Source organism: Mustela erminea, chromosome 9 (genome assembly GCF_009829155.1).
Source record: "Mustela erminea isolate mMusErm1 chromosome 9, mMusErm1.Pri, whole genome shotgun sequence".
In the NCBI taxonomy this organism is placed as follows: Eukaryota; Metazoa; Chordata; class Mammalia; order Carnivora; family Mustelidae; genus Mustela; species Mustela erminea.
The window spans coordinates 57,764,114-57,785,760 of record NC_045622.1 but is presented as its reverse complement, the minus strand read 5'-3'; the positions used below and the strand labels follow the sequence as shown (position 1 = coordinate 57,785,760).

The window sequence follows — 21,647 nt, the reverse complement described above, 5'->3', positions numbered from 1 at the left end:
AATCTTCAGAAAACACACATAAAACTCTGTGAAGACATGAGAGGCAGCAGGAATTAAGATTAAACGGTGTGGGGGTGCCTGGGTGGCTCAGTGGGTTAAGCCTCTGCCTTCGGCTCAGGTCATGATCTCAGGGTCCTGGGATCAAGTCCCGCATGGGGCTCTCTGCTCAGCAGGGAGCTTGCTCCCCCGCCCCGCCTGCCTCTCTGCCTACTTGTGATCTCTCTCTCTCTGTCAAATAAATAAATAAAACATTAAAAAAAAAAAAAGATTAAATGGTGTGCCTATGTGCCTAGCCAGCTATAACGTGTGTGTCGGGGGAAGAAGGAAGGCAGTAGTGGGCAAGTGCCCTAGAGATGACTGAAAATTTACCCTCAGCCTAGGTGTCTCTAACTACCAATACCAAATGACAAAAAATAAATAAGTACCGGGCACTTGTGATAAAGGCCCACTCTCAGGGGAAAAATGTTTCACGTTAATGACAGTTTAACTGCCTATTTCTGACTCAGAAATAATGAAACCTATCTTTTTTATCAACACTTAGATTCTATTTTCTTTCTAGAGCCCCTCATGTTTTGAATGATCTTGTGTATAAACAAAGTACACTTATTGAGAAATAATTCAACATTTTCAGCTGTGTTTAATATCACTACTTTCTCTTTTCAAAACGCTGATCCAGATTTCAACCAACTGTATACAATTATCAAAGCTTCAGAATATTTTGAAATCATACACCTCATCATCTTGGCTTTGATACTAATGAGGAAGAAAGTGAAAGTAAACATGCAGACATTCAAGCACTGGGCTGTGCTACCAGTTGCTTATTTTGGCCGTATACTTATGTCCAAGGTCATTCACTCACTGGACAGGTTTATGTCCTATGATGTCATCAACTGCCACTCAAAGCACCAATCAGCTTGAGCAAACTAGTGTTACCACACAGCACTGACACAAAAACCAAAAGCAAAGACACTTTTATTGTAAGTAAATATACAATTTCCATTAGGCTTACTGAAAGCAAGTTACATTCATTTATTCATTCAAAAACAAGTATTTACTAAGTGTCCCCTCCAAAACCTTGTGGCAGGCACTACAGACAAAATGAAGAAGACATGGTCCATGGCCTGAGAGATTACACAAATACACCCCTTCACTGCTTTCATGGACCCCCAAGTTACCAGAGACCACAGGCCACCAAAACTGTGTGGGAAGACATGACATTTTATTCCCTTAGGAACACAACTTGTGGAGAGGCAACCTGTTTCAAGATGTACTTCTCGAAAGTACTGCAGGTACAAGTTGCTCCACTACTAGAAAAATCAAGAAAATGGGTTCTAAGATCAAAGTCTCTGTCAGTAAATCCACAGATATTTACTGAATTTCTATTTTGTCTTTGGGCACGGTGCTAGATAACAGATATGCAAACTGTGGTCCTCCAGCCAAATCCTGACCAATACATGTCTTTGCAAATAAAGTTTTACTATAACACAGCCATGCGTGTTCATTACATACCGCCTATAGCTGCTTTCCTGCAACAACCTGTCACTTCAACAAAAACCATAAGGCCCATCAAGCCTAAAACATTTACTATATGGTCCCTTACAGAAAACATTTGCCAGCTACCATGCCAGACTCGAAAGATACAGAAATGCATCTATATGTTAACCTAGGTGGTAGTTACACTGGTGTATACGTGCATAAAATGCATCAAGCATTTCATTCATTTAATCATGTTTATGCCATAACTCAATACTTTATTTTAATGAAATAAAGAGTATTCAGTCCTTGCCCAACTCCAAATCTGGCAGGACACCATAAAAGTAAATAATTATAGTACAATGGTGATAATAATCATAATGAAAAGCTATACTAATTACAGTAAGGGCACAAAAGAGAAAATACCTAGCTGGGTATGCAAGGCTAAGTCTTTAGAGAAGATAATTGAGGTTTATCTCGAAGAATGAGTATGTGTATGCCAAGTGGGTGGTGCTAGGGGAAGAAAGATGGTGGGAAAAGGGAGAGGTCATCCCAGGCAGAGAGCACAGCACATACAAAGCCTCAGAAACAGGATAGATAGATAGATAGATAGATAGATAGATAGATAGATAGATAGATAAAATATGACATGGCTTTTGGAGACGACAAGTAGTCCCTAGAAATGCTTAGGTAAGGTACTAGCAGAGCAATGTCAAAAGAGGAGACTGGAGGAATACGAAGGGGCCAGACCACGGAAAGCCTCATGGGGAAGGTCACTATGGTGAATGGTCATGTAATTTATGGTCTAAACGGGGTAACTTCTGTTTTTGTTTTGGGTTTTTTTTTTTTTAGATTTTATTTATTTATCTATTTATTTGAGAGAGAGAGAGAGAGAGAGAGAGAGAGAGAGAGCGGAGGCACCTGCAGGGGGAGGGGCGGAGGGAGAAAGAGTATCCCAAGCAGACTCCACCCTGGGCATGGAGCCCAAAGTGGGGCTTGATCTCAGGATCCTGGAATCATGAAGTGAGCCAAAATCAAGAGTCAGATGCTCAACCCACTGAACCCCAAAACATGGTCACTTCTGAGAGTAAAAGAGAGCCAGAAAAGTATTTGTAAACAAGGTCTATCCCAGGAAGATATGATCATCCTATTATTTGCAATATTAAAGAACACAGACTTTAACCCACAAGACAGGACAATATAAGATTTTAAAGAGAGGAATACCAAGATTTATGCTTTAAAAAGAGTGTCCTTCACCTATTTATTTTATTTAACCTATTTATAGACTACTTACTACATGCCAAGCACTACCCGAAGCACTTTACAAATATTACTTATTAATCCTCATAACTACCTTGTGAAATAGATACTATTATTATCCTCACTATTCAGATAAAAGGCACAGACTAATTAAGTAACTTGCCAAAAGTGGCATGGATAAGTGGCAGAGCAGTCAGGTTCCGGAGTTTATGCTGTTTCTTTTCCACCCCAGGGCTCACCTGTGACATTTACTCAGAAACTCCTGAGCCCTCAGACGCTGTGTGGTCCCTCTCTGCAGCAACCCACACCACTCTGCACTTCTTTCCACTACTCATCATACTGTTAAACATGTGTTTAAAAATAAATTAATAAATAGATCTATTTTCTTCACTAGACTATAAACTCTGTAAGGTCAGGGTTGAAATTATCTTGTTTACCACTGTATTCCCACAGTCTGATCTATTTATTAGCCCTCAATTTATAAATAGTATTAATAATAGCTAACATCAGGACACCTGGGTGGCTCAGTCGGTTAAGCAAAGACTCTTGGTCTCAGCCCAGGTCTCCATCTCAGGCTCATGAGTTCAAGACCTGCATTGGGCTCCACACTGGGCCCACACTGGGCATGGAGTCTACTTACACACCACACACACACACACACACACACACACACACACACACACACAAAATAATCATAATGACAACAACAATAGCTAACATTTATTGAGCACTCACCCTGGGCTACACACTATTCTAAGAGCTTTAAACATATTAATTGATTTAAGAGAAGCTGAGTAAGCCATTCAAAGGTCACAAAGCTAGTAAGAAGTGGAGCCAGGATTCTACATCCAGCTCAATGCCCTCTACTTTTTGCTATATTACTTTTTTTTAATTGAATAAATAAAAATACAACTTAACAAAATTAGTATCTCTGGTATCTAAACAGTGCCTGGCACTCAGCACACATTCCAAAAATAAATGACTCTTTCAGGTGCTGAGAAAGAAACAACCTGTTACTACATCGCCTTCCTCCCAACAAGGCAGCCTGGCCCACAGAACTATAAGCATACACCCAGATCACTGGGGAGGCAGCGTAGTGCAATGGTTAAAAACACAGGCCTTGGATTTAGAACATTAAATCTCTAATTAGGTTGAGTCCCACTTACACCAGTTACTAGATATGTGACCTTAGATTCCTCATGTATAAAATGAAAATATCAGTATCTATCTCACTGGTTATTGTGAGAATTAAATAAGACAAATAATAATTGTACAAAACACAGAAGTACTCAATATACATGTGTTTTTATTATTAACAATTAGCATTATGATTTTTATTATTATTAACTGTCTGATTAGTTAATGATGGACTTAGCTGTAGCTCAGTTTCTGCGACCTCCTGCTAGGTATCTTGGGACCCCCACCCCAAGTCTTATACCAAAATTGACTATTTTACAAGTTTAGAGTTCAGGTGGGTACTGTGTATGACCAGTGTTTCATGGAGCTGTAGACTTCTGCCCCAGTGCCTGAAGAAGTGACTATCCTAAGGGTGGGGTCCCATTCCATTGCTTAGGCTGTACCTTCCAGAAGCAAAAAGGAAACCACTAGCTCTAACTGACACAGCTGCCAATGAAAGACACCACACTAGAAAACATATGTACATGCAATAGCCTGTTGAACTTAAGACTTCAGTCACATCCTTACCTTCAGGCTAGAAACACTGATTTAGTCCACGAGACTGGCCAGGAGAAGCCAAGAGCTTCTGTCATTACTGCGGGGTCTAACGGTGGTGACAGAAAAGTATTAGAATTCTGAGGTGCCATAAAATATTCTCTGTAACCTCTGTGACAAACTTAATTCCAAGCCCCCTAGATGCCCAGCCCTGTATTAGGACCAGACAGGTCTGATCACAGAAATCACAGAGTTGGGAGAACAAGGGGAATCTCCAGAGATCAACACCTGGTTTGGTCCCTGCTTTCAGACTGTAATATACCTATCACTAGCTTCATTTTACAGACAAGGCAGTTTAGATCCCGAGTGGCTAAGCAACCCAAGACTAAGTGGTGGCAAGAAAAAATGAGCATCTAGTCTCAAGAAATTACAAGGTAAGACTCATAACACTGTTGAAACACACGGTCAAGCAGTGAGGAAGATCACTCTGAGAAGCTGCAGGGATGGAGCAGAGCTCAGGTAAAGAAGGTCTCCCTGTAACAGCTGGCAGCCACCACACCCCTCACAAAATGAAGGGGCCCCACCTTGCTTTAATGGCTCCTTTATACCTAGATCCTATAATATCTATATACCTATCATCCCATGAGATGGTACTTCCTCGAGGTTATACACATTTTATTACTCTTACCTATATTATCCACACCCTGCCTAGGCACATAGCAGTACCGCCTGCTGACTTCAAAAAGACTCACACTAGCCCCACTCACCCCACTCGCCACCTAATACTGAAAATGAGGCACACTTAGTCCATCAGGCACCTGCCATGCCAAGATGCAGATCCTCAGCAAAGCATCGAGGTAAGGCTGACAAAAAGTGACTGTGGCCAAGTAATGAAGCTCTCATCTGTGCATGTAAGATATTGATGACAACAATCACCTCAGAAGGATGTATAGAGAGTTAGATGTGGAAGCACTTACCACAGGACCTGGCACATAGCGGGCACCCAATGACTACTAGCTCCCTCCTCACAACCCTTCTGAGTTCTTGTAAAAACTATTTTGGTTTTGGTTTTGTTATGTTCGTAGACCAATGTGTACTAAACCGCAAGTATTTATTTTTGTGCAGAGCACTGTGCTGATTTTGTCTTGGGTATCTCGGATACACACTCAGCATCTAGCCTGGGACCCACCCAAGCTGCCCGGCACACAAGAAGCACTCACTCAACAGGGATCTCCAGGGAAGACTCGGACGTGGACCACGGATGGGTCACTTGCCATGACCAGAGCTATCTGTTCTGTTGGTCCTAGAGACGCACTGGCATCGAAAAGATCGAGTCCCTGGCCAGCATCAGGTGTCGACCTTTTGAGAGAGCCCCTCCCCCAGTAGAACCCAGCCATCGCAATGATCATAAAAATGCCAGAAGGATCCAGATGAGTTCCTCAAAACTGCTTTAGGGACCATACAGCAATGTTCCAAACTACCGCATCTCCATTTAGGACCTGGGTTGCAATATTAAGCTGACCACCCACCTTTGAGTGTCCATGAGTACCCACTGAGAGGAGAGCAAAGTGCTTCTTCCTTTTAGGAAAGCTGACCTCCTGGGAAATGACTGGGTCTATATCCTGGCAAATACAATCTGGCAAAAGCTTGGACCCGACAAAAGCATCTTAATCATTCCACCTTGCTGGGCTCCAGGGCTGAAAATAGCCCCAAATGAAAAACAAGCTGTGTGGACTACTTATCCAGTTTCAGAGCAAAGGCAGGCCTTAAGCTGGCTCAAGAGGACAAACCACTCACTCCTGAACTCAACCAGGCCAGAGGCCTCACCTGTTTCTAGCCCCATAGCAACTGGCATAGCTCTGGCACCTCTCAGGCTTCATCTTCCCAAAACAGCAATGGAACAAGTGCAGGACAGGGAAGGGCCTTCCACAGTCAGCCGAGCACTGAAGGGAGGAGAGAGCAGGGAGGGCACTATTCCTGGACACAGATGTGAGGGCAAAATCAAAGGCCCACACCTGACAAAGAAGCACTCTAGACCTCTGCTCCACCTTCTGGAAATGACCTTAAGAGGTTCCTCTACGGAGGCCCTGTCTCAACGGCTGACTAATGAAGACTTCCCTAATCCCAAATCAGAGTCAGTCAGTCCACAGTCTTGCACACCCAGCCCATGCCTGTTATGCACCCTGACCCATGACACTAGAGTCAACTCTTCCCATCTCTGTGTTCCCCAAAATATTAAGCATTTCAAAAGGCAGGTCCCACATCTCATAATGTCCGCGTCTCTAGTTTTGTCCAGTACCAAGACAGCCTCAGAGTAGGTGCTCAAACGCCGGTTTACTGTAGAGTGAAAGTAAGCAGGAACATTGACAAGACAGCAAGTACGAAGACAAGAATGTATCCTGCCTTGCTCTCCCTGTTGTCCCAAGTGTACGCTATCTGCCAGCCTTGGGTTCTGGCTGGCTTTCCTAGGCTTCCTCTCATCATCCAGCTCACAGCCATCTCTCCCTCCTCTGACAGTATGCATCCCAGCCGAACCATTCCCTGGACCCCAGGCATCCTAGAAATCTGTTTCACCTCCAGTGTCTGTTTGGGAACTCCTTCAGGACACAATCAGTGGAATGGCCATATGAGAGCCCACCAAAAAGTGTTTACAGACTAAAAAGGAAAAAAAAAAAAAAAGTTGGAGCACCTGGGTGGCTCAGATGGTTAAGCATCTGCCTTCGGCTCAGGTCATGATCTCAGGGTCCTGGGATCAAGCCCCGCATCGTGTTGGGCTCTCTGCTCAGCAGGGAGCCTGCTTCCTCCTCTCTCTCTCTCTCTCTCTCTCTCTGCCTGCCTCTCTGCCTACTTGTGATCTCCCTCTGTCAAATAAATAAATAAAATCTTTAAAAAAAGAAAGAAAGAAAGAAAGCAAAAAAACTTACCTTGAGCTCTCAATAGCTGATCTGTAAGAAGATGAAAAAAGTATCTGTCACTGGTGTCTGTCACCTGGTTTCACCTGGTTGCTCCCACAAGCTTCGATTATCTGTTTTTCTCCCTATCCTCCACTGGTTCCCAGGGAATTCTCCATGAAGAATTCAGGGCAAATGGTTCAGCACCTATATTTGGATCTACAACTGTGATACTCAAGATGTCATCAGAACAGAGATGACAGCTCACTCTTCACATCCCACATCCTTCAGACTATAAGGAGTGATTCATCCATACTTCTCCCAGCCAAACGCAAGAAAAGTCCCTTGAATCAAAGGAGGACAATGTTGCATCCCCAACCCACCCACTGGTGGGCCCAAGCCCCAAATCATGTTCAGGTTCACATCTAAAACTGGGAAGGGGTCCATAAGTCCTCACCTTTGTGGGCTGGGAGAAGACTTCCAATCAGAAAGAAAATAAATGATAAATTTCTACAACTGTGTTCAAACCAACAGTTTTTAGCAAATCCAAGTTATTTTTGATTTTATTGAGATATAATTTGCATGCCATACAATTCACCATTTTTTTTAAGATTTTACTTATTTATTTGACAGAGATCACAAGTAGGCAGAGAAGCAGGCAGAGATGAGAGAGGGAAGCAGGCTCCCTGCTGAGCAGAGAGCCCGATGCGGGGCTCAATCCCAGGACCCTGGGATCATGACCTGAGCCGAAGGCAGAGGCTTTAACCCACTGAGTCACCCAGGTGTCCCCAATTCACCATTTTAAAGGTACAATTCAGGGGCACGTGGGTGGCTCAGTTGGTTGGGCAACTGCCTTCGGCTCAGGTCATGATCCTGGAGTCACAGCAGGGAGTCTGCTTCTCCCTCTGACCTTCTCCCCTCTCATGTTCTCTCTCTCTATCATTTCCTCTCTCACATAAATAAATAAAATCTTAAAAAATCATAATAATAAAGGTACAATTCAATGTTTTTCAGTATATTCAAAAAACAAGGAAGCCATCACCACGATCTAATTTCAAAACATTTCCATCACCCTAAAATAAATCCCATGCCCATTAGCAATCACTCCCCATTACTCCTGCCACCTAGCCCCCACCAACCTCCAATCTACTTTCTGTCTATACAGATATGCCTATCCTGGACATTCCAATAAATGGAATCATAAAATACATTGTCTTTTCACTTAGCAAAATTTTTCAAGGTTCATCCATGTTGTAGCATGTATCAGTACTCTGTTCCATTTTATGGCTGCATAATATTCCATTATACGGATATATCTTTTGTTTATTCATCAGTTGATGGACACTTGGGTTGTCTCCACTTTTTGGCCACTATGAATAATGCTACTACAAACATTCATGTACACACCTTTGGCCTTGCAGGTGCTGAAAACATCTGACTGGCTCCCACACTGTTCACTCATTCTCTTGACTTAGAAAGGGCAGAGTCAAGCATCATGCCGCTCACCATTTAAGAAAGCACTTTCAATGTCCAATCACTCACTGAATCTTTACAATTCTCCCCACAATCTCAAGGCAGTTCCTGCTACCATTTTATACATTAAGAAACCCTAACCTTGAAAATTTAAGTAATTTTGCTAAGTCACAAAAGTACAGGGACAGAAGAACCCAGATATTCTCATGATTTGAGGCAGACAATAAAAAAGTATACCATTATAGAGATGTTCACAGCAAAGAGTACCTAACTAGTGGCATAAGGAGGAGAAAGGGGTTAGTAAAGCTTCTCAGAGGGGTAACATTTGACCTGAGCTGGGAAGAACAATTATAATCTCAGCCACCAGAAGAAGGGAAGGATATTCCAGACAAAAGAAAAAGTATGATCATAGGCTGAGAGACATAAAAGATATATAGATATATATAATAAATAATTTATTTATATATCCTAAATAAATAAGTTTATGTATTTAAAAGATTCACTTATTTATTTTAGAGAAGGGAGAGATGGAGGGGCACAGGGTGAGGGAGAGACAGAATCCTAAGCAGACTCCCAGCTGAACAGAACCCAATGTGGGGGCTAGGTGGCAGAGAGAAACATAACATTTCTGTCTGTATATACAGATAGAAAGAGAGATACAGATATGTATAAATATATATATCAGAGAAAATTTATTATAGGAATTGACTCACATGGTTATGGAGGCCAAAAAGTCCCACGATCTGCCATCTGCAGAGAATCAGGAAAGCTGGTGATTCAGAACAAGTCCAAAGGGCTTGGCCAGGTGGTGGGGTGATGGTATAAGTCCTAGTCCAAGTTTAAAGCCTGAGAACTAGGAGCTCTGATGTAGAAAAGCAGGAGAAGATGGATGTCTCAGCTCAATCAATGAGAAGAAGTTTACCCTCCTCCCCTTTTGGTTCTATTCAGGCCCTCAGGAGACTGGATGATGCCTACTGGTATTGGTGAGGGTAGCCTTCTTTACTTACTCCTCATCCACATACTAATGTCTCCTGAAGACAACCTCACCGACATACCCAGGAAATAATGTCTTATCAGTTCTCTGGGAATCCCATAGCCCAGCCCACATAAAATTAACCATCACACAATTCAACAAGAACAAAACCCAATTAAAAAATGGACAAAGAGGGGTGCCTCAGAGGCTCCCAGGTGCTTAAGCGTCTGCCTTCAGCTCAGGTCATGATCCCAGGGTCCTGGAATTGAGCCCCACATCAGGCTCCCTGGTTGGTGAGGAGACTGCTTCTCCCTCTGCCTGCCACTCTTCCTGTTTGTACTTCCTCTCTCTGTCAAGTAAATAAATAAAAATATTTTTTTTAAAAATGGACAAAGAATCTGAATAGACATTTCTCCAAAGATGATGTACAAGTGGCCAAGAAGCAGAGGAAAAGACAACATCATTAGTCATCAGACAAATGCAAATCAAATCCACAATGAGATACCACTTCACACCCACTTGGATGGCTATAACCAAAAAAAAAAAAAAAAAAAAAAAAAACCCAGAAAATAACAAATGTCAGAATGTAGAGAAATTGGACCCCCTTGTATACTGTTGGGAGGGAGTATAAAATGGTACAGCTACTTTAGAAAACAGTTTGGCAGTTCTTCAAAAACTTAAACATAGAATTACCACACAACCCAGCAATGCTACTCCTGGTATATATTCAGCAATTCTACTCCTGAAAACAAGTACTCAAACAACTACATGTACACACATGTTCATAGCAGTACCATGACAATAGCCACAAGATGGAAACAGCCAAGTGTCTGCCAACAGAGTAATAAACACATCATGGTATACACACACAATGGAATACCAGCTACCTATAAAAAGGAAGGGAGTACTGCTTTATTCCACATGCCACATGCTAAACAAAAATGAACCTCCAGAATACTATGTTAAGCCAAAGCCAGGCACAAAAGGTGACATATATTATGATTCCATTCATATGAGATATCCAGAATAGTAAATCCATACAGAAAAAATGCAGATTGGCGACTTAGTGAGTACGGGATTCTTTGGGGGTATAAAAATGGTTTGGAACTAGACAGAGATGTTGCTGACAGACTATTGTGAATGTACTAAATACCACTTAGTCAAACATGTGCATGGTTAATTTGATGTTATGTGAATTTCACCTGAGTTAGGGAAAAAAAAAAGGCGAATGGCCCACGATACCATATTCTAAAAAACTCAAATCCACCAATGTTTTTCCATCCAGCTTCTCCTTCCTGCCTTTCCACAAAGCCTGCCCTCATGTCCCAATGCATCCAAACCTGCCATTTTAGCAATGAGTTATATTCCTTTGCTCTTGTGTTCTAGTTATTTCTTGTGTCAGGCCTTCTAAAGTCTCCTATGAGAAAGCAAACTCCTTTTTGAATAGGGTCCGTGGGTACTTGTTCTGTTTCCCTTACAGCATAGCCCAGTCATGGGTGGAGAGCAGGGAAAGGCGCCGAATGACCTCCCCTCAAGCAGCAGTCCTGAGCAGTGCTATCTCTAAGAGCTGGAGGTTGGGTGGCCAGGTAGACAGAAGATACAGTCGGCACACAATCATCTAAATCTGATTGATTTGCTTTTGGGGAATGATGGGGGTTTAAGGAGAATAGTGAAGTATTTAAAAAATAGATTCGGAGCAGGATGCCTGGGTGGCTCAGTGGGTTAAAGCCTCTGCCCTCAGCTCAGGTCATGATCCCAGTATCCTGGAATGGAGCCCGGCATTGGGCTCTCTGCTCAGCAGGGAGCCTGCTTCCTCCCCCACCCCCCACCCCCGTCTGCCTCTCTGCCTACTTGTGATCTCTGTCTGTGAAATAAATAAATAAAATCTTTTTTAAAAAAAATAGATTTGGAGCAACACTTGATTTCAGAAATCACTGAAATCTCTCAATAACAACTGTGTTCTTGGGCACCTGGGTGGCTCAGTCGGTTAAGCATCTGCCCTTGGCTCAGGTCATGATCCCAGGGTCTTGGGATCAAGCCCCTCATTGGGCTCCCTGCTCAACCAGAAGCCTGCTTGTCCCTCTGCCCGTCCCCCTTCCTCTTCCCCCTTCTCCCTCCCCCTGCTTGTGCTCTCTCTCACATGCTTTCTCTATTAAATAAATAATTATTTTTTTAAAAAAAAGAAGAACATGTCCTTGATTTTTCGCAAGCAACAATTCTAATGCCGAAGTTTTTCAGGAAAACAAGGATTTTACCAGCAAAGTTTGACTCTGAAGCCATCCCTCTGCTGTCCAAAAGCCATTTGCATTGCGCACAGCAGTCAATAGAGACTAGAGACATCAGGCCCCATATTCCAGCTCATCATGCCCGCACCCACACCACAGGAAATAACCTGCAAGGGTCATAGGCATGTCCTCCTCAGGCTCCTCATGCCTTACACTTACAATAACATGGACAATAAAACCCACCAACAAATACCTCCTTAAGAGCCATCATGTAGCCCTTAAATACATTCTCATAGTAGCGTTAAGACTCATACAGATTAACAATTTCTCCAGGGCCAAGTGACTAATAAACAACAGCAAAGCCAGATTTTAAGCTCTAGTCTGCTTGCTCCCCAAGCTCACGCCACTGCCACACCACGAAATTGTGCAGCTTCACACATCCTGTCCTATTTCCTGGACGTCTGTGGGAGAATGCTCTGACCACACAAAATAAATCAGGGCTTGTCAGCTGAACACTAACCCTGGCCGCCACAGGGTCAGAACTTCTCTCAGGCAGTAGCAACCCAGGGCACCAACACCTCGGAGACGTACCTGAAACTGCTCTCTGGGTTTCCCCGGCATTCCCTGGGTCACCAGTCACGCCTCCTGAACACCCAAATGTAGATGTTCCGCCTTAGATGGCCCTCGAAGGCAGGGTCCTGGGAAATGCCAGGGACAAACACTCATGTGGAAGGAATAGCAAACAACACACAAAGCCAGAAATCAGTAGAGCTGAGACCTAGCCTCAGTTGTGTCCCCAAATAGTTATATGACCTTGAGAAGTTGTCTGACTTTTTGCATTTGTTTTCTCTGTTATAGTACAGAAATAATAACCCCCCCTACCATCATATCTCACAGGTTTGCTATGGGTGTGATGGACAGAAAGGCTCATCTTTTTTTTTTTTTTTAAGATTTTATTTATTCATTTGAGAGTGAGAGAGACAAAGAGAGCACAAGGCAGAGGGAAGGGGAGAGGCAGAGGGAGAAGCAGAAACAGACTCCCCAGTGAGCTGGGAGCCCGACATGGGGGTTGATCCAGGACCTGGAGATCATGACCTAAGCCAAGGGTAGACGCCCAACCATCTGAGCCACCTAGCCGCCCCCAGAAAGACTCATCTTGAACAGGAGAGGGCTTTGTAAAGTGCAAAGGAAAAAGTAACTGTGGGGTCATTATAATAGGACTACCACCAGCTGGCTGGAGAGAAGATTAATGTCCATGAAACAATTAGAAGGTGAAAGAGTAGATAATTAAGTACCAAATTATATGATACAGACCTGGAAGATTACAGTCTCAAAAGGGGAATCTCTGGGATCAGTCAGAGACACCACACAGAAAAGAACGGACAGGACTAGAGGACGATGACAGCAGAAATGTGCAGCCGGCGGGAAGGAGATGAAGCAGCAGGAGACTAACAGTGCTGATCAGATGCTGTGCTCTGGGAGGGCAGGGAGGCCACAGTGCACAGGCAGGGTCAGGCCAGACTGTGGAGAGAAGACAGTCAGGCCAAGGGGCTGGGGCAAGATGCCGCTCACTGGCGACAGGGAGCAACAGGGGAGAGCAGAGCTGGATTTGACAGCAAACACCTGTTGAGCACTAACAATGTGGCAGGCGCTGTAGAGGTTAGGGAGATGGCATTATGGATAAAGACATGAACCTTGCCCTCACGACTGCATTTGAATCCTAACTCTTCTGTCTGCAGTGACAGGAACATCAAGACACAAGCTTTGCCATCACAGGACTCTGAATTCAAATCCCCGCACTGACTGCCACATCAGTGACCTTCATGAAGCAACCAAAACTCTCTAATTCCCACTTTCCTCATTTGCAGTACAGAAATAATAACAATCTTTCACAGGCTGATGGTATGTACTAAATTATATAAAGCACATTAAAAAAAGAAACTTGGCAGGTGCCTTCCCAACATATAACAGATGATAACTACTACCATTATCATTCACCAGCCCTGTGACCTTGGGAAAGTTGCTTAACTTCTCTGGGCTTCAGTTTCATTGTCCGTAAACTTCATAAGGTTGTTGTGACGATGAAAGGAATAACTGGTCTAAAGCAGCAGGCATGAGGCAGTAGCTCAGCCAAGTTCTCTTTTCTTTCCTTAATTCCTTTCCTTAACCCTCTCCCTTTTCCCAGCTCCCACATTTGAGATCTCCCTTGTGATGCTCAGCCCCCCAAGGAAGGCACTGAGGACATAGCTAGGGCACTTGCTGACTCTAGAAGTCAGCAGGCCCATTTGAGCCCCAAACTAACTTACCCAGTGCGGGACCACTCCCATCCAGGAACACCTTCTTTACTCACTTCTTGCCACGTGGCTTCAATTCGCAAGCAAGAAGCCTTTTCTACCTGACGGTCTAACAATTCCTCCCATGAAACTAAACCAGAAAAGAAAGTTCTGAAGTCTAAAATGATGATAAAAGACAGGGGAGTGGTATTTCCAGTGTCTTTCCATAAGAGATAAGGGAAAGGTGCTGGGCACCCTGCTGTGGGGCAGACAGATCCCACAGTCCTCATGTACATAGGACAAGGGCAGCCAAACCTGAGGCAACTTCCAGTGGTTCCGGGAATGTCTGAGAACAAGGCCCTCAGCCTGCAGTCACTCAGGCGTGAGGAAAAAATTAGGTTTTCACCAGGAAAGGTCAACTCATAAATACCTGATTAACCCAAGCAAACACATTCTGCTCCAAGTCCAGGGAGAATTTACAACTGATCCAGAACAGAAGTCAAGCTGAGTACACGTTTTCAAAGCTATAACTAACAATTACTGAGGGAGGGCCTGGTGGAGGGAATGATGGCTGGCTGTAAAAGTTTAATCCAAATCAGGTGAGTCCAGACTCCCCAGTGGAAGCTGCTTTTTCTGGAAACGACTTCTGCACAAACCTGCAGTGCAAGCTACCTTGCCTTGACAGACAAGAGCCACCCTCCCACCAAGACCATGGGAGATGCCGAGAAGCAGAGCATATTAATGACCACATCCTTGCTTCGTCTAACCAGAGAATTCCTTTTGTGAAGAAATAATACCAATAACTCTAATCTGATACTTAAGGAAGGCATGGCCAGATCAAACCTGTGAAGCCATTGGCTAGATGTGCTTTTCCCTCAGTGCTTCCACCACACTTTGTAAATCAGGAAGGGAAAAAGGAAAATGATCTTTCATAGAGCACTCTTACTAGGACTCCTACAAAAGTTGTTAAACTTATAAAAATTTTTTTAAAGACTCATTTATTTATTTGAGGCAGGGGCAAGGGGGTGGTACAGAGAGGGAGAATTGAGAAAATCCTCAAGCAGACTCCCTGCTGAGAACAGAGCTTGCAAAGACGGGGCTTGATCCCAGGAACCTGAGATCATGACCCAAGTGGAAATCAAGAGTCAGAAGCTCAACGGACGGAGACACCCAGGCGCCCCCAACTTTTAAATGTTTTTAATCCTCCCAATGATCCTGTATGATAGCTAATCCCATTTTATTTGTTTATTTATTTATTCAGATTTTATTTATTTGTCGGGGTGCCTCGGTGGCTCAGTGGGTTAAAGCCTCTGCCCTCAGCTCAGTTCACAATCCCAGGGTCCTGGGATGGAGCCCCGCATCGGGCTCTCTGCTCAGCAGGGAGCCTGCTTCCTCCTCTCTCTCTCTCTCTGCCTGCCTCTCTGCCTACTTGCGATCTGTCTTTCTGTCAAATAAATAAATAAAATCTTTAAAAGAAAATATTTTATTTATTTGTCAAAAAGAGAGAGAGAGAACATGAGCAGGGGAGAGAGAAGCAGGCTTCCTGCTGAGCAGAGAGCCCAATGCAGGACTCCATCATAGCACCCTGCGATCATGACCTGAGCTGACAGCAGACGCTTAATGACTGAGCCACCCAGGGATTTCTGCTAGTCCCCTTCTATAAATTAAGAAACAGAGCCCCAGAAAGATGAGGCAACTTGCTCAAAGAAGGGGCTGGTAAGGAGAGACCTCAAATCTGAGCCTAGTCGGCCTGATTCTAAAAACTTTTCTTTCAACAATTATTTATTGAGAGACTACTCTGTGCCAAGCACTAGCCCTGGGTGAATATAGAGCAGTGTGTAAGGCATGCGAAAGCTCTGTCATTATGGAGCGTTCCTTCCCAAACACAGCTGTCTCCAAATACAGCACACCACACATCTAATAGTCTGATCCACGCATTTCTTCCTCCGCTTGCAGGCAGGACTCGACAAGTACGTATGGAAGGACTGAATCCAGTCCTTTCCCTCACCTCACAAGAATTCCTCTCAGAGGCTTCCCAGACAGCATTCAACTTGTACTCATCGAGTCTGCATCCCTCTTCCCACCTATGGCAAGCCAAACCTTAAAGCAAAAGCTTCCTTGTAGTACTGACAAAACGGCTCCAGCCAATGAGCAAGATGCCAGCAGACTTCAGAGTTTACAAAACACTTTCCATACGTTATCTTCTTTAGTCCTCATAAAATTTAACAAGGTAGGTGTTGTGCCCATTTAGAACAGAAACAGACACGAGAAAGTTTAGTTATGAGTTTCTTGTGTCCTTCTACACAATTGAGTACTGCATCTGAGCTAAAGCACAGTTCCCCCTGGTCCTGAATGCATTCTCCTCCCCTTCTCCTAAGAATACCTCATCATCTATTCTCAATACGAGAGAACCCAAAAGAGTAGCACATCACTCTCTAGACCACTCTGTCTGAATAAGCTTTTCAGGTTTCCCACAGCATCAAAACAGGGCAAATAAACAAAAACCACCATTGAATTTCATCCTATTGTGGTATTTACTTTGTTAGTAATATTTAGTTACTTTTCCCATTAAAGGTGTTTTAACTGTATTTTTTTATGTTCTAATTTGCCATTTATTCCCAAAAGAAATTTTGATGTGTAACACTAAGCATATATGCTATATGTGTAGAAAAGGCCCTGAAAATACTTTTATAATTTTTTCAAGTCAGTGAGAAAGATAATTCAACTTATGAAAATCCCTTCACAGACTTGCCTTCTTCTGGAAAGACTTTAGCTTCTGAAGTGACACAGACGGTTAGGTAAAGATTGCAGAAAGTATAAGCTTCAATTACAGATTAATAACTCAGCACATTCTTTCAAAAGTAACCCAACCCCGTACCTCCATCCCTCACACCCACCTCCCCACAATCAAGAGGTATATTCCAGTAACCAAGGCCAGACAGAGGGCTCTGCCACCACCATTCATCTGCATTGTCCTAACTTTACTAATTACAAGGAAACTTCAAGAAAGAAAGAAACTCTAAAGCCAGATGCCAAAGAAAAGGACCTAGAGGAACAGAGGCCTGCTCCCCAGGAACCCAAAAGGCATCCTACATAAAACGCCCTATTGCCTCTGGTATAACACAGAAAGCTCTGAGCAAATCAAGAAAACCCAGGCTTGGCTTGATTCAGAGAGCTAGCCAGGACTGCCCAACACCCTTCCCTTTACCAGTGCATCACGATGCCTGAAATTCTAACATTATTACAACTTCATTCGGATCTTTAACAAACACATCCTGAGGGGCACCTGGGCGGCTCAGTTGATTAAGTGGCTGCTTTAGGCTCAGGTCATGTTTTCAGGGTCCTGGGATCGAGCTCCACATCAGGCTCCCTGCTCAGCAGAGTTCTCTCTCCCTCTGCCTGCTGCTCTGCTTACTTGTGCGCTCTCTCTCTCTCTCTCTCTGTCAAATAAATAAATAAAATCTTTAAAAAAACAAAAACAAAACACACATCATGAGTGCCACCCCTTTCAGGAGCGGTAGTCGTCAAATAGGAAGGGGGTTGGGGGAGGCGGCTGCAGATCCATGCCTCATGAGTATCAGCCAGATTAGACATGGGCAGAAGGCTCTGGTAATTCAGGTCAAGAAAATAATTTTGCCTGCAGAAACTGAAGATGACTTTCTGGAGGTAAGAAATTAGCTCAGCATGGAAGTCCAGTCGGATGTGAAATCATTTGTGCTACTTTACAAAGGTAACAAGAGGATCTGGGAGAGACCCGGATTTGAATTCTGGTTCAGTTGTTAACAGGCTACAATGACAATCAGGCAAATTACTTTCCTTTCACGAGTATTTCCTCATCTGTAAAATGGGCATAATACATTATCTCCAAAGACAGCTAGTGAAAAACACTAGCCCCAACCTAGGCTATGGTAGGAACTAATAAACATCCTTTCCTTCTCCCTTCTTCTGGTTAGAACAGGAACACACATCAGGGGGAGTGCCCCAAAACAAGGGAAATTACTTTCCAGCTAACAGAGTAAAGCCCTTCGGAGGTTAATAGAACAGAGACTCAACCTGAAGGCATCTCAGGAGTTTATAGAGAGTAGCAAATCCAGGCATCTCCAGATCAAGGTCTCAGGCCCTATCTCTCTTCACCACGGCAACCCATTCTGGGCAAATACCACATCACTGTGCATTTAGTTAGATGAGGAGATGGAAACCCACTCCTCAGCTCCCCGCAAACACAGCTCTGTGCCAACTTCTGGTACTACAGGAGGCTGGAGCTGGACCCAGTAAGAAAGGTATTGAGTCCAGCTGCCAACATTTTAATTAGTCCAACCTTAAAAGTCTATAACCACAGGAGATTAAAAGGAGCCCCGAGGGAAAGACTCTGCCCTTCACATGGTTCAGCCAATTAGATCTGCTCAAGTGCCCTAATTTTCATCACTGAATTCTTGAGGGAATCAGGCCTGACCAAGCTCTAACTCCTGGCTAAGTACAGGAAGAGCAGTTGGGTGTGGGCTGCGAGAGAGGCAGTATCAAGTATGCCCTGAGGCCCTGACACCCTTCCAGCATCAGTAAACTAAGCCTTGCTTTGCCAGGCTCCATTCCTCCACCCTGGTGTCCTACTGTGACTCATTTTCCCAGTGGCTATACCCTAGCTGATCCACACCCGAAAAGCTAGCAAAGGCTAGTTTTGATTCTCAGTTCTGGGGTAATCTCGCCCCAGTCACACTTGTATTTTAAAGGGAGATTCTCCAAAATAGAAATAACTTCAAAACTCAAAAGAATAGCGCTACATGGTAAACCAACAGGCAAATACGAAAATTGAGGCAGGAAGGGGTAAAGCGTCTTGCTCAAGTTAATGATAAGATGCCACACTCCGAAAGCCAACAATCTCTGTATTTCCCACAGGCTCAGGCCCTCTCCCTTGCCTCTCCCTTCCCTTCTCCTGTTGTCATTGAAAGCGAAAAAGGAAGGTTGTAAAGAAAAGTGAGAACCCAAGGGACAGGGGGTAGTAAGGAGAAGGGATGAACCAGGGAATTAGTTAGAGGACCAGAAAATTCAAAGGATAACTAATAATAAATTACTTCTATATGTATAAAACTAAACACCTGTCACATTATTTCATAAGATCTGTACACATCAACCTTGTAAGTTCTATCATCCCCAAAATACCTGGAATGGGGGAAACAGAGGCCCAGAAAGGTCAAGAGTATCACCACCCACGTTAGCTATGTCTACTCAATTCCTAGTCTAGTGTTCTTTTTTACTAAAGTACCTATCCCATAAGAAAACTGTGAAGACTCAAGAAAACCAAGCCAGGAAAGGGGGGAAAAAAGAAATAAAGGCTCAAGAGAAGTAAGCGAAAAGAAAATGCTTTAAGACAAAAGCAACAAAACAAGAAGCAGCTATTTTATTAGAAAATCTTGCCATTCCCCTCCACTCTCTCGGAGGGATGTGACAAGACATCAGACAAGATGGCCACTTTTAGGCCTGCTTCGGTGACCGGCAGCTGTGTAACCACAGACCTGACAACACAAGCAGCCTACTCCCACTTCTCAAGAGGACTCAGGAACAGGTGTACTAAGCTGAAGAGATGACCTCAAGGGGACTCCAAGCCAGGGCTCACCTCATCTAGCAGGAGGCTCCCCCAAAGCATAGCCTCAAATTCAGCTATCACTCTGCCCCAACGCCTTGAGCCTGCAGAAAGTTGGTGGAAGACCCTGAGGGGAGGGGACAGTGCTCATCTCTCAGGCCAAGAACAGCTAATAGGATAAGATTACTTAATGTTCTTTCAGAAACTCCATTTCCCACTAGAAAAGTAGAGATGTGTAACTATGGAAAACCTGGAACATCCCCAGAGAGCCCCAAATGCAGATGAGTAGTCTAGGACAGCCTAAAGTGAAAGAAGACCTCCCATGAAAAACTATAAGGTTAAGTCTGCTCATATTTGGCCAAAATATTCACTATTTATATGGGCTCTACCTCAAGCCATAATCCTGGAATAACACCCTCACACACCGCACTTAAGAGTTTTACAAAGGGGGGCGCCTGGGTGGCTCAGTGGGTTAGGGCCTCTGCCTTCGGCTCAGGTCATGATCCCAGCACCCTGGGATCGGGCCCTGCATCGGGCTCTCTGCTCTGCAGAGAGTCTGCTTCCTCCTCTCTCTGCCTGCCTCCCTGCCTGCTTGTGATTTCTCTCTCTCTCTGTCAAATAAATAAATAAATCTTTAAAAAAAAAAAAAAAGTTTTACAAAGGATATTATCTTCTATTACTTTCATAAGGTAGAGTTTATTTATTTGTTTGTTTGGGTTTTTTGAGGGGTTTTTTTTTGCAAATTTGGAGACTAAGGCTCTAGGAGAAAAGGGAGCCTGTTTAAGATTTTATAAACAGAAAATGGCAAAGCCTGGAGTTGAACCCAAGTTTTTTCATCTCCAAGACTCTGATTTTCCTACAGTGAAGGCCCAACTTTGTCAGAAAGCTTAACAGCTAAAAAACAAGAAACTTGGATTCTCAGACTTGGAATCCACAAAGCAGTTATTGTATGACCTTAGGCAAATCAATTCATTTCTTTAGGCACCAGAAAGCTCATCCATAAAATAGTGAGATCTGAAATAAGTGTGTAGAGCAGTCTTTGGTTTCTAGAGTACTGTGAAGTATAGCCCCTTGCCTGACACTTCAAATAAAGTCAACTACCCCTCCATGTACCACCTCCTAGCACTGACCCTCCTTCTTTTATTTTTTTTTCTTAAAGATTTTATTTATTTATTTGACAGAGAGAGATCACAAGTAGGCAGAGAGGCAGGCAGAGAGAGAGAGAAGCAGGCCCCCTGCTGAGCAGAGAGCCCGATGAGGGACTCGATCCCAGGATCCCATGATCCCCAGATCATGACCCAAGCCAAAGGCAGTGGCTTAACCCACTGAGCCACCCAAGCACCCATCTCCTTCTTTAAAAAAAAAAAAAAAAAAAAAATTATTTATTTATTTGACAGAGAGAGAGAGCATGCACAAGCAGGGGGAGCACCTAGCAGAGGGAGAAGTAGGCTCCTCGCCGAGCAGGGAACCTGATGCAAAACTGGATCCCAGGACCTTGGCAACATGACTTGAGCCAAGGGCGGATGCTCAACCTACTGAGACACCCAAGCACCCCAATGACCCTCCTTCCAACTGTCATGTTTTCTATTAATGGCACCACCAGACTCCTCATTACCTACACTAAAAACATGGATGTACCTCTGACTCTTCTCTTTCTTTCCCTCCTACCCTTAAACCATAAGTCCTACTGATTCTACATCCACAATGCAGACCCTAATCTCCACAAAGCCTCCTACCTGGGCTTCCTGCCTCCAACCTCATGGCCACCAAAGCATTGTATATACACTCTGAGACTAAGCTCCCCAAAGCAAAACTCAGGTCATGTCCCTT

General features: G+C 43.8%; 1 protein-coding gene across 5 annotated transcripts in view; it reads right to left on the bottom strand.

The window, feature by feature from the left end:
• Positions 1-21,647, bottom strand: part of STIM1 (stromal interaction molecule 1) — a 188,922-nt gene that overhangs the window by 153,982 nt on the left and 13,293 nt on the right. For 2 of the 5 annotated variants that reach the window (XM_032359525.1, XM_032359526.1), the window contains exon 2: positions 7,329-7,349. The exons of the other annotated variants lie outside the window; for them this stretch is intronic. In XM_032359525.1, coding sequence (XP_032215416.1) covers positions 7,329-7,349 — 21 coding nt within the window. The remainder of the gene's footprint in view (positions 1-7,328; positions 7,350-21,647) is intronic. 5 annotated transcript variants of the gene reach the window in all.